At 63.7% G+C, this 11,338-nt stretch overlaps 1 protein-coding gene and 1 long non-coding RNA gene across 2 annotated transcripts in view; both read left to right on the top strand.

Moving 5' to 3' along the window:
• LOC106837590 (uncharacterized) overlaps window positions 1-1,550 on the top strand; it is a 47,177-nt gene extending 45,627 nt beyond the window's left edge. Inside the window, exon 3 of the long non-coding RNA XR_001399669.3 lies at window positions 1,411-1,550. This is a non-coding gene — a long non-coding RNA (uncharacterized lncRNA). The remainder of the gene's footprint in view (window positions 1-1,410) is intronic.
• Window positions 1,551-1,697: 147 nt separating this feature from the next.
• Window positions 1,698-9,240, top strand: ELFN2 (extracellular leucine rich repeat and fibronectin type III domain containing 2). The gene is made up of 2 exons (XM_014851231.3): window positions 1,698-4,318; window positions 7,646-9,240. The coding sequence occupies exon 1, from the start codon at window positions 1,843-1,845 to the stop codon at window positions 4,297-4,299; it is 2,457 nt and encodes an 818-aa protein (XP_014706717.1). The 5' UTR covers window positions 1,698-1,842; the 3' UTR covers window positions 4,300-4,318; window positions 7,646-9,240.
• The last annotated feature ends 2,098 nt before the right edge of the window (window positions 9,241-11,338 follow it).

Genomic DNA, 11,338 nt, shown 5'->3' on the forward strand with positions numbered 1-11,338 from the left:
AGAGGTGGTTCTTGTCAACAGTCTCTGCCTTTCTTCATCCAAACATGGGTTTCTCTGGCCTAGTCGTCACAACCCTGGTCACCGCCCGGGTGGAGGGAGGGAGCACTGGGCTCTTCCCGCTGTCCAGAGAGCAGGGGGCAGGAGCTGGAGCCGGATCTGGCCGAGGGGCTGTGTCCGGCCTGCTGGGCGACCAGGGCAAGTCTCCCCTCGTCAGGGGCTCTGTTTCCCACCTTGGAAAATGAGTGTTTGTGGGCTGTGAGCCCTGTGCCGCCAGCGCTGCCCCTCTGCATCTCAGGGGAACACGGCTCACCTTCCTTCTTCCCCATCAGATGGCCAGGCGGGGACCTGGTGCCCACTTTATAGATGTGGAAGCGGACTCGGGGGTGTGTGCTCTATCCGGCTTATCAGAACAGGTGGACAGGCTCCAGGCCTCCTGACTCCTGGTGCCTCGGGAATCTTGATCTGGCCCAGGCTGTGCTGTGTGACTGGGGGCAAGTCCCTGCCTCTCTCTGGGCCCCTGACTCTCCATCCACGGAGGGGATGTCAGGCTTTGGAAGCCACTATTCAGAGGCCTCTGGCTTCTTCGCCTGCCTGAGCACCACCCCCTAACCCCCAGGATCAGGGCCTCTAATGGAAAGCAATTGGGGAAGTGATAGTGGGAGTGTGTCTGCCTTCCCAGACTCTGCTTGTCTCTTTCCCCTGGCTCTGCTTCTGCCTGTAGGATGAGCTCTCCCTGTGCCCTCCCACTGCAGGAGACCCCAGCCTCTGCATCCCTCTGCTTGGGGGCCCACAGCCTCACTGCTCCGCTCCCCCTCCCCCATGGAAGCTGAGACAAGGGAATTATTTTTGGAACAAGAGCAGTTACACAACAAATGAATTATTTATCTTGGGGCGTGGAGGAGAGGCGGCCTTTTGCTGGGCGTCTTAATTCTTTATCTGGACGGGAGGGTGCCCGCTCGGGTACGTGGCCATGTGTGTACAAGCCCATTTGTCGTACACCTGTCTGTGTGTGTGCGCCGTGGAGTTCGGGCTCGTGTAGGGGCATGTGGGTCTTTGTGCGGGCAGGTGGACCAGTGTGGACACGAGTGTGCTGGGGCATGAGTGTGAGGCTGTCTGTGACCTCACCTGTTACTCTCTGGGCTCCCTTCTCTGCCCACCGTCCTCAGACTCCGACCCCCTCCCCCTCCCTCCTCCTTTCTTCAGTCTCCCTCCTTCCAGGCCCCCACCCCCTCCTCCCCCTCTCGCCCCCATCGTCCTCCCTTCTTTTATGTAACAGGGACCCTAGAGTGCTCCTGGCACAGGGGACCGCCCCGTGGGTGGAGAAGGGGCTGGGGGCCCATGCTGGAGCTTCGAGGGGCCACTCTGAGCCTTTGCACTGATCTGTCACCCCCTCTTGGTGCTGCCTTTCAGGAACAAGGTGACAGATGGGTCTCTTCCTTCCCACCCTCGTCTCTCGCGCTCCCTCTCGGAGCTCCGCTCTCCAGCCTCTCGCGGGAATCTTCTGAAGTTCTGGACTCAGGACCCGAGGAGGAAGAGGAGGAGGAGGGAGAGGAAGTTAGGCCCTGAGAACCTGTGCACCTTCCCGTCAGGAGAGCAGCAGCGCAGGGACGCAGGCTGTGGGGCCCGCCGCCCCCCTGGCCCAGGCCTGGCCGCAGTGCCCGGCGCCTGCCAGTAGCGCCCTGCCAGCCTCACTGGGGGCCCCCGGGCTGGGGGTCGCCCCCAAGATGGTGGCGGCCCCAGGAAGGACTGTGCTGCCAGCCCCAGCCTCTGGCTGCTAGGCCCTCCGCACCCCGGCCCCTCACGCCCAGCCCGGCCCGCGAGGGGGCTGCGGTGGCCAGCGCCATGCTGCGCCTGGGGCTGTGCGCGGCCGCGCTGCTGTGTGTGTGCCGGCCGGGCGCCGTGCGCGCCGACTGCTGGCTCATCGAGGGCGACAAGGGGTACGTGTGGCTGGCCATCTGCAGCCAGAACCAGCCGCCCTACGAGACCATCCCGCAGCATATCAACAGCACCGTGCACGACCTGCGCCTCAACGAGAACAAGCTCAAGGCCGTGCTCTACTCCTCGCTCAACCGCTTCGGGAACCTCACCGACCTCAACCTCACCAAGAACGAGATCTCCTACATCGAGGACGGCGCCTTCCTGGGCCAGTCGAGCCTGCAGGTGCTGCAGCTGGGCTACAACAAGCTCAGCAACCTGACGGAGGGCATGCTGCGCGGCATGGGGCGCCTGCAGTTCCTCTTCGTGCAGCACAACCTCATCGAGCTGGTGACGCCCGCCGCCTTCTCCGAGTGCCCCAGCCTCATCAGCATCGACCTGTCCTCCAACCGCCTCAGCCGCCTCGACGGCGCCACCTTCGCCAGCCTGGCCAGCCTCATGGTGTGCGAGCTGGCGGGCAACCCCTTCAACTGCGAGTGCGACCTCTTCGGTTTCCTCGCCTGGCTCGTCGTCTTCAACAACGTCACCAAGAACTATGACCGCCTGCAGTGCGAGTCGCCGCGGGAGTTCGCCGGCTACCCGCTGCTCGTGCCGAGGCCCTACCACAGCCTCAACGCCATCACCGTGCTCCAGGCCAAGTGTCGCAACGGCTCGCTGCCCGCGCGGCCCGCCAGCCACCCCACGCCCTACTCCACCGACGCCCAGAGGGAGCCCGACGAGAACTCGGGCTTCAACCCCGACGAGATCCTGTCGGTGGAGCCGCCGGCCTCGTCCACCACGGATGCCTCGGCAGGGCCCGCCATCAAGCTGCACCACGTCACCTTCACCTCGGCCACCCTGGTGGTCATCATCCCGCACCCCTACAGTAAGATGTACGTCCTGGTCCAGTACAACAACAGCTACTTCTCCGACGTCATGACGCTCAAGAACAAGAAGGAGATCGTCACGCTCGACAAGCTGCGGGCGCACACCGAGTACACCTTCTGTGTCACCTCCCTGCGCAACAGCCGCCGCTTCAACCACACCTGCCTGACCTTCACCACGCGGGACCCGGTCCCCGGCGATCTGGCGCCCAGCACGTCCACCACCACCCACTACATCATGACCATCCTGGGCTGCCTCTTCGGCATGGTCATCGTGCTGGGAGCCGTCTACTACTGCCTGCGCAAGCGGCGCATGCAGGAGGAGAAGCAGAAGTCCGTCAAGGTCAAGAAGACCATCCTGGAGATGCGCTACGGGGCCGACGTGGATGCCGGCTCCGTCGTCCACGCCGCCCAGAAGCTGGGCGAGCCCCCCGTGCTGCCCGTGTCCCGAATGTCCTCCATCCCCTCCATGATCGGGGAGAAGCTGCCCACCTCCAAGGGGCTGGAGGCCGGGCTGGACACGCCCAAGGTGGCCACCAAGGGCAACTATATCGAGGTGCGCACGGGCGCGGGAGGGGATGGCCTGGCCCGGCCTGAGGACGACCTCCCGGACCTGGAGAACGGCCAGGGCTCAGCCGCTGAGATCTCCACCATCGCCAAGGAGGTGGACAAGGTCAACCAGATCATTAACAATTGCATTGATGCTCTCAAGCTGGACTCGGCCTCCTTCCTTGGGGGTGGCAGCGGTGGCGGGGACCCTGAGCTGGCCTTCGAGTGCCAGTCCCTCCCCGCGGCCGCCGCGGCCTCCTCGGCTGCCGCCCCTGGGGCGCTGGAGCGGCCCAGCTTCCTCTCACCCCCTTACAAGGAGAGCTCCCACCACCCGCTCCAGCGCCAGCTCAGTGCCGATGCCGCCGTGGCCCGCAAGACCTGCAGCGTCTCGTCCAGCGGCTCCATCAAGAGCGCCAAGGTCTTCAGCCTGGACGTGCCTGACCACCCGGCCACCGCGGGGCTGGCCAAGGGCGACTCCAAATACATCGAGAAGGGCAGCCCTCTCAACAGCCCGCTGGACCGGCTCCCGCTGGTGCCCGCGGGCGGCAGCGGGGGCGGCGGGGGTGGTGTGCATCACTTGGAGGTGAAGCCGGCCTACCATTGCAGCGAGCACCGGCACAGCTTCCCGGCCCTGTACTACGAGGAGGGCGCCGACAGCCTGAGCCAGCGTGTGTCCTTCCTCAAGCCGCTGACCCGCTCCAAGCGGGACTCCACCTACTCGCAGCTCTCGCCCAGACACTACTACTCGGGGTACTCCTCCAGCCCGGAGTACTCCTCTGAGAGCACGCACAAGATCTGGGAGCGCTTCCGGCCCTACAAGAAGCACGCCCGGGAGGAGGTGTACATGGCCGCGGGCCACGCCCTGCGCAAGAAGGTCCAGTTCGCCAAGGACGAGGATCTGCACGACATCCTCGATTACTGGAAGGGGGTCTCGGCCCAGCAGAAGCTGTGACCCTCTCCTCCCCGGTGAGGTTGGAGGGGGAGGGCCGGGGGAGGGCACATGGGGAAGGGCCCAGGGGGCCGGGCGGGCGCGCTGGGGGCCGAGGCCGAGGAGTGGACGCACACGCACACCCGCACACACGCACCCACGCACACACCTGACCACCACCTGACTGTGAACAGCTACCACCCGACAATAACGGACAGGAAAACAGAGACACGTTCTCCTTAAAGTTTACACACTGATACCGAAACCAGTTGTCTTTACTGTGCTGCCCAGGGACTCTGCTGGGGGGCGGGGCTCGGGCGGGGGCAGGGAGGAAGCCAACGGAGGGTGTGGGGTCTGGGGCTCTGGGACGAGGGGCAGGTTTGGGGGCAAAGGAGCCTAGGGCAAGAGATGGACTGAAGCCCCCTGGGGGCAAGGAGAGGGTCCCCCCAGCTTGGGGACAGGTCACTGGGAGATGAAGCACCAGGTGGACACTGGCATCCTTTCCTTCCCTTATGAATGGGGAAACTAAGGCCCAGAGACAGGAAGTGACGACCCCAGGGTCATGGGGCAGGTTACGATCAGTCTCCCAACTTCCCAGCCCAGTGCCATCCCCCGTGCAGTGGCTCCCCAGGGGCCCTCCACCCTCGGTCCACCTACCGCGGGCTTCCAGAGCCGTGGTCTCCTGGGGCTGAGGCACTTGATGCAGGTGGGTGCTTTTCCCTTCCAGAAAGCCCCATGGCCACGCCCCCAAGCGGGGAGCTGTGATTTGTCGTGTGGGGCCTTTGCCCCCGTGCCAGCACCCACGAGAGGCGGGGGTCCTACTGACAGGAAAGGAGCCGAGGCGTGGGGACATTCCACCAGCCCCCTTCAAGTGTCTTCCAAGTAGCCTGGGAGCTGTGACGGGGTCTGAGGAGAGTGGCTGGGCCAGCTCCCACCGCGTCTCAGGTGCAGGCCCCATGCCTCGGCCCCCAGCCTCCTGGGCCTCCTGGACCCCTGCCCCTCCCAGGAGGGTGGCAGTGAGCTGTGATGCCGGGGCAGCAGAGGGGCAGGGTGTGATGGGGGCCTTCCTGCCTGTGGCCCTACATCCTGGCCTCCTGCCTGCCTGACCCCCCGCGTGGGCTCTCGGGGGCAGCTTCTTAGCCCGCCCAGAGGAAGGAGGGCTTCCCCCCAACCCCTCTTGGCTACCCATCCTGCCCCACCCTCTGGCCTGAGGGGGCTCCCATGTTTCCATGGAAACGGCCACTCCCCCTTGCTGACCCCCACCCAACATCGAACAAAGCACAAACAGTGAGCACCTCCCCCTCCCTGGCCAGCCTCTGTTGCCATGGCAACCCAGAGCCTGGCAGTTGGGACCGTTGGGCCCCTGGGGGTTCCCTCTCAGTGGGGCGGTGGAGGGCGGCGAGGGTGGGCAGGGCCAGAGGCGAGCTCTTGGGGGCAGATCTGGGGTCCTGAGACTGTGGGTCTTGAACACTGTTGGGGTGCCGAGGGGCTGGAGTGGGTCATCCCTTCACCTTCATTTTGGGAGGGCAGTAGGGGGCAGGGACAATGAAAGCTTTGCCCACCTGTCGATGTGACCCTTGGCTCCCTACCCACCTCAGGATGGGGAGGCGCCCACTTAGGTCTCCCCACGCCCTGCCAGAGACCCCCAGCCTCTGGTCTGTCACCCAGGTGGCTTTCTTGAGATTTGGGGAGTGTGGCAGAGATTGGGGTGAGGGTGGGCACTGGGGTGGGACCAAGACCTGTACTGTGTGGGGGGCTCTGACCAGGAAAGCTAGTGCCATCCCTGGGTGGGGTGCTCCAACGACCTTCCTTGGGGGGGAGGATTTGGGGGAGGACGGTGGAGGGCAAGGGGCCTTAGGGCTCAACGGAAGGCCTCTCTCACACCTACTGGGGGACGGACCAAACCCAGGCTCACCTTGGGGTGACATTTGCAAAGAAAGGACTGTTCTCCTGGGGACGGGGGGGAGAGGGCCAGCATGGATATGCAGAGCAGACCTCCCCCCAACCCCCAAAACCTGCCCCCCAGCCCCTCCTCACACCGGATTGGCAAAACTGAGCAAAGCGAGCAGGCGGGGAAGCCAGCGGTGTGAGAGAGCAGACTCCCTGTTATATTTGCATGACGATTTTACTGTATTTTTCTGAGCAAACATCTGTCGTGTATGTGCCAGTTTGTCCAGACTCCCCTGTCCCCCTCCCCCTTTCCCACATTCCCTCTGTTGTGATCTGACAAGCAGCTCTTGACATCCGGGGAGGGGCCAGCTCTGCAAAAGACCCAAAACAGGTGCCACCCAAACGCCCCCCACCCCACCCCCGCCTCCTGTCTTTCTGGACTTTGAGCCCACAGGTGTCGCCTCCCCTCCTCCCTCTTGGGTCCCCACTCCCATCCCATCCTGGCCCTTCCCCTCCTCTCTGCCAGGGAAGGGAAGCCCCAGGGAGGGGAGCGTGGGGTGACCTCTCCTCTGTCCCAGTTGCACCCATTTTGCAGATAGAGAAGTCAGGGCCCCCGAGGAGGGAGCCCTGATGATTTGGTGATCAGGCGGGGCGGAGGATCAGTCACACTGCTGAGGACAGGAGGCCGAGAGCTGGGGGCTTCGGGGGCGGGTTTCTGGGGAGGCTTGGGGCCCGGAGGGAGGAGCCCATGGGAGGAACCGGGGTCAGGGGGTGGGGGCCCCCAAAGTGGGCCTGGCCTCCCGGGAGGTGGAGCTGCCCACAGGGAGGGCTCCCGACAGCATTCCTGGTAGAAGATGGCCAGAAAAACCTCAGACCTCCTTCAGTGGCCCTTAAGGGGAGGTCCCCATCTTCGCCGCGAGGTCCTCCCTCTCCAGGAGGGAAACCGACCTTCACCACCTGGGTCACACTGATGATCTTTGAGACAGAACTGGATCTACCACTGAGGCCCCCCTGGCCAGGCCAGACCCCCAGCCTCGCAGGCCGGGCCCCTCCCTCACTCTAGAGAAGAGGCTCCTGCCCTGGAGCCCACCCTGGAGGCTTTCCCGAATCTGCATCCTGGGTCCCGTTCAGGAGAATTCTACCCCAAGCAGGGGCAAAATAGTCACAAAGACAAACGCTCATTTCTGTTAAGGCCTGGCCCTTTGTTTAAAACAGTGATAAGAATGGTGGACCCGGCCCGTGGCCTAGGCAGGCGGGGAGGGCAGGCGGCCAGGGGAGAGGGGAAGGGGGGGCTACTTGAGGGGGGACGGGGTGGGGTGCTGGTGGAGTGGGGGGCAAGTGGGCTGGACATGTGGGTGTCACACCCTGGACCTCCTGGGGGAGGCCCCTGCCTGGGGTCACGCCTGGGCTTGCTGTCCCTATCAGAGGGTCCAGGGGACATTCCCGGGAGGTGGCACTGCTAGGCCCACTCTCTCCTCAGGGGCACAGTGAGCGCTGCTAACCCTCTGCTGGATCTAATGGCCTTCCAGAAGCAAAAAGCGGAGGTCTGGCGGGAAGAAAGCTTCGTCTGGTGTGGACACCTCCTCAGGGGCCCCGGGCTTGCTTCTCCCCTCGGCAGGTGGAAGGCCCCTCGCCTCTGCACCCTCCTAGGAGACAGTGCGGGAGATCTGTGGAGGTGCCAGTGTCTGGGCCGGGGAACTGGCTCTCTGCAGGGTGGTGGGAGGGCAAGACCCACTGGGGGAGAGTAGGCCAGGACAGCCCCAGAGAGGCAGCAAGAGTCTGGGCTTGGCTGAGGGTCTCCGAGGGTCTGTGATGTTCCGAACTGGAAGTCGCTCGCCCCCTCCTGGAAATTTAACAGAGGGGGAAACAGAAGCCCGGGAAAGGGAAGGAAAAAAATCTTGTAGGTTCTCCAAACCAGTAAGGACAGAGTAAGGCCGGGAAGGGAGCCAGGCGTGGGGGACAAGAGTGACAGATCCCAGCTTATACGGGGCTTACATGCAGTAAAGGGACAGCCACAGAATGTTCCCCAGTGATGGACACTGTGCAGAGAATTTAAATAAATAGGTTGACGGAGTGGTGAGGGGGTGGGGCTGGGCGCCCCTCAGAGGAGGAGGTGACCAGCATCCCAGCTCTGAAGCATGTGAGCTACAGGACTAGCCTGCAGGCCGCGTGAGATTGAGACCGGGGGGAGAGTGGGCTTAGGAGTGGCTGGAGGTCCCCAAGTACCTCCACGGGTGCCCCCACAGCTCTGCCCCCGCCCTCCGAGGGAACTTATCATTCGGCAGCATCCCACCGTATTCCTGGCAGAGCGGGACCCTCTTCCAGGGTGCTGAGGGGTGGGCAAGGCAGAGGAGGCCCCCAGGGAGCCTGACTCCTGCAGGGCTTACCGGGCAGGGCTGCAGCTTGCCCCCGAAGCCAGGAGGAAGGTTGGGGTGCCCCGTCCCAGTGCTCTTCTAGTCTCTGCCAAGACTTCTGCTCCATAGCCACCTCAGTCCCAGGAGCTGCTATGCTCCTTGTCCCTCCCGACTCTGGATCCTCCCCACTTGAAGACAGAACCAGTATTTACAGTCCTCGCCTCTCCTGCCTGCCTCCCACCCAGTCCCCCACTGAAGGTCCCTCACTGCTGCTGAGAGGAACGGGGAGGAGGGGGAGCTGAATGGGGTGGGTGGGAGGCTCTGGGCAGCCTCTCCTCCCCCTTCCCCTCGCCAAACAAGCACAGGGCTGGGCAGGGGCCAAGGGTCCATCTTCTCCCCCGCCACCCCCCAACAAGGAGCCGCCAGCCCCACGGCCCTGCCCTTGGCACCTGGTTTGGCTCCTGCAGAGCCGGGCTTCCAGCCCCCGGCTATGAACCTGTGAACCTTAGCTGTGTGTGGACCCTTCCTCCCTCGGGGGGCCTGAGCCCTCTCCTCTTCCTCTTTCTCGGGGGGTAACCTCATTTATTTTCTCTTCCCTCTCCCTGCCTCTTCCGCCTCCCACTTTCCTGTTTTAAACTGAATGGCACGAAATTGTTTTCCTCAACTCGGAGATTCCTGTATGGAGAGAATCAATTTCTATATTTGCAATAAATTTCTTATTTAAAACAACAGGGCCAAGGTCTGTGTTGAATGTCGACCCCTGCTCAAGTTGGGGTCCCAGCGTTCCAGTTCCTGGGGCCCAGTCCCCCTTCTCACCAGATCCTCACATGCAGGGTTAAGGGATGGGGCACATGGATGGGCAGTCACCCGTGGTCAAGGAGAGAAGAAGTGTCTGCCAGACGGAGGGTGGGCCAGCAGGACACAGAGGATCACTGTCCCCCCACCCCGCAAGCCTGGCAGGCTGGGGGCCTGACGGCTCTCCTCCTGACAACCTGGAAACACCTCTGCCAACAGCCCTCCCTAGAGATGGAGGGGCCTTTGGCCATGGCTAATTCTCAGCTGGTCCCCAGGGATTATGTCCCCCAGGCAGGGGGGGAACCCCGTTTCTCACAGACCCACCTCTAATTGCTTTCCGCCCTCGGCAAGTAGGGATGGTGTGGGACCCACTGGGTCTCCTCCTGGCCGTTGTCAGGCCGTCTTCCAGGCTGCCTGCTGCTCCCCGGGTCTGCGGCCCTTTCTTCCACAGCTACGAACCCCTGCTGCTCCGCCTCAGGAGGCAAGAAATGCACCTTGTCTCTCTTGTCAGGCATGGAGTGCAGGTCTGCACCTAGTAACCTCAGGCTGAATTGCCAAACCTTTGCTCAGCTGGAGCCTAGAGCCCCCTCCAGCCCCACCTCCTTGCATCCCCCATAGACGGTTGTTCTCCAACTGGGGCGCGCCCCTCCTCGGGGAAGTCCTGGATTCAGCCTGGATGGCTCCGACACGGAGACGTTCCCCCGGGAGTGATGGCACAGGGTGGCGCTTGGCAGCTTCACCCCTGGGTCAGTGGTCCCTGTGGCCTTGGTGCACTGTGGCCCCTGGGCCTGTCCTTCTAACGGGCCTGCCTTGTGGGCGGTTTTGGGTAGAGCCTTCTCGCTGGCTGAGGCTTCCATGGACTGGAGATCTCAGCTGGGATTGGGGTCTGGGCCCTACAGACAGGAGTCCAGTAACGGGGAAGACCCCACTCTTACCCCTCCTGTGTCATGCCCTCTAAATGGGGACTCTCTCAAACCAGCGCCCGTGGGACCAAGGCACGGTGACGTGGTTCTTCTGACTGGTCCAGAAAGTCTGCTGCCTGCCACGTCCTCCCCAGCCCGACCCTGTCAGCCCAGGTCCGCGTTCTCCTCCAGACCCACGGACACTCCTCCCTCGTGGGAGGGCTCCCGCCTTGCTGGGCGCTCTGCGGGGCTTGATTTGAAGGTGTCCACAGTTCCAAGGCTGTTCTGTGACCCCTCATGGCCGCTGGCCAGGGACCCTCCTCTCCCATGTAGTCGCCTAGCTCGATTCCCCTCCCGCGGGCTCCCGGCTTGCCTTAGCAACAGCAAAGCCTCTTCCTCCACAGATGCCCTCAGCCGAGCCCTTGTGCCCGAAAGGGCACTGGGGACATGGCTGGGTCTCAGCTGGTTCTCAGAGGCACGTCCCTGAAGGCACGGTCCTGGGTACCCCGGCCCCTGGCTGCGACCCCCAGCCCCCTGCCATGCGCAGGCCCACCTCTTCCTGTCTCTGCCTCGGGTGGTCAAGGTTTCTGTGGGACCCACAGGCCTTTTCCTCCAGGCCATGGCCAGACCCCTGCGCTGTGTCGTGCCCTGTAAGTGGGGGGCTGCCGTGTCCCCTGGTGTCCCCTCCACTGGTCTGCGGCCCTTTCCTCCACAGCTATGAACCCCTGCTGCTCTTCCTCAAGGAGCAAGAAATGCACCTTGTCTCTCTTGTCAGGCATGGAGTGCAGGTCTGCACCTAGTAACCTCAGGCTGAATTGCCAAACCTTTGCTCAGCTGGAGCCCGGAGGCCCCCAGCCCCACCTCGTTGCTTCCCCCTTAGACGGCTGTTCTCCAAGTGGGGCGCGCCCCTCCTCGGGGAAGTCCTGGATTCAGCCTGGATGGCTCCAGGGGCACTTGAAGTGGACGCCCTGGCTCGGAGCCGTTCCCCCGTGAGTGGTGGCACACGGCGGCACTGGGCAGCTCCGCCAACCCCTGGGTCAGTGGTCCCTGTGGCCCTGGTGCCCTGTGGCCCAAGGGTCTCTCCTGATGCCTCTTGCCTCTCTGAGAGTTGGTGGGACGGGG

The sequence above is a fragment of the Equus asinus genome, chromosome 4 (genome assembly GCF_041296235.1).
Source record: "Equus asinus isolate D_3611 breed Donkey chromosome 4, EquAss-T2T_v2, whole genome shotgun sequence".
In the NCBI taxonomy this organism is placed as follows: domain Eukaryota; kingdom Metazoa; phylum Chordata; class Mammalia; order Perissodactyla; family Equidae; genus Equus; species Equus asinus.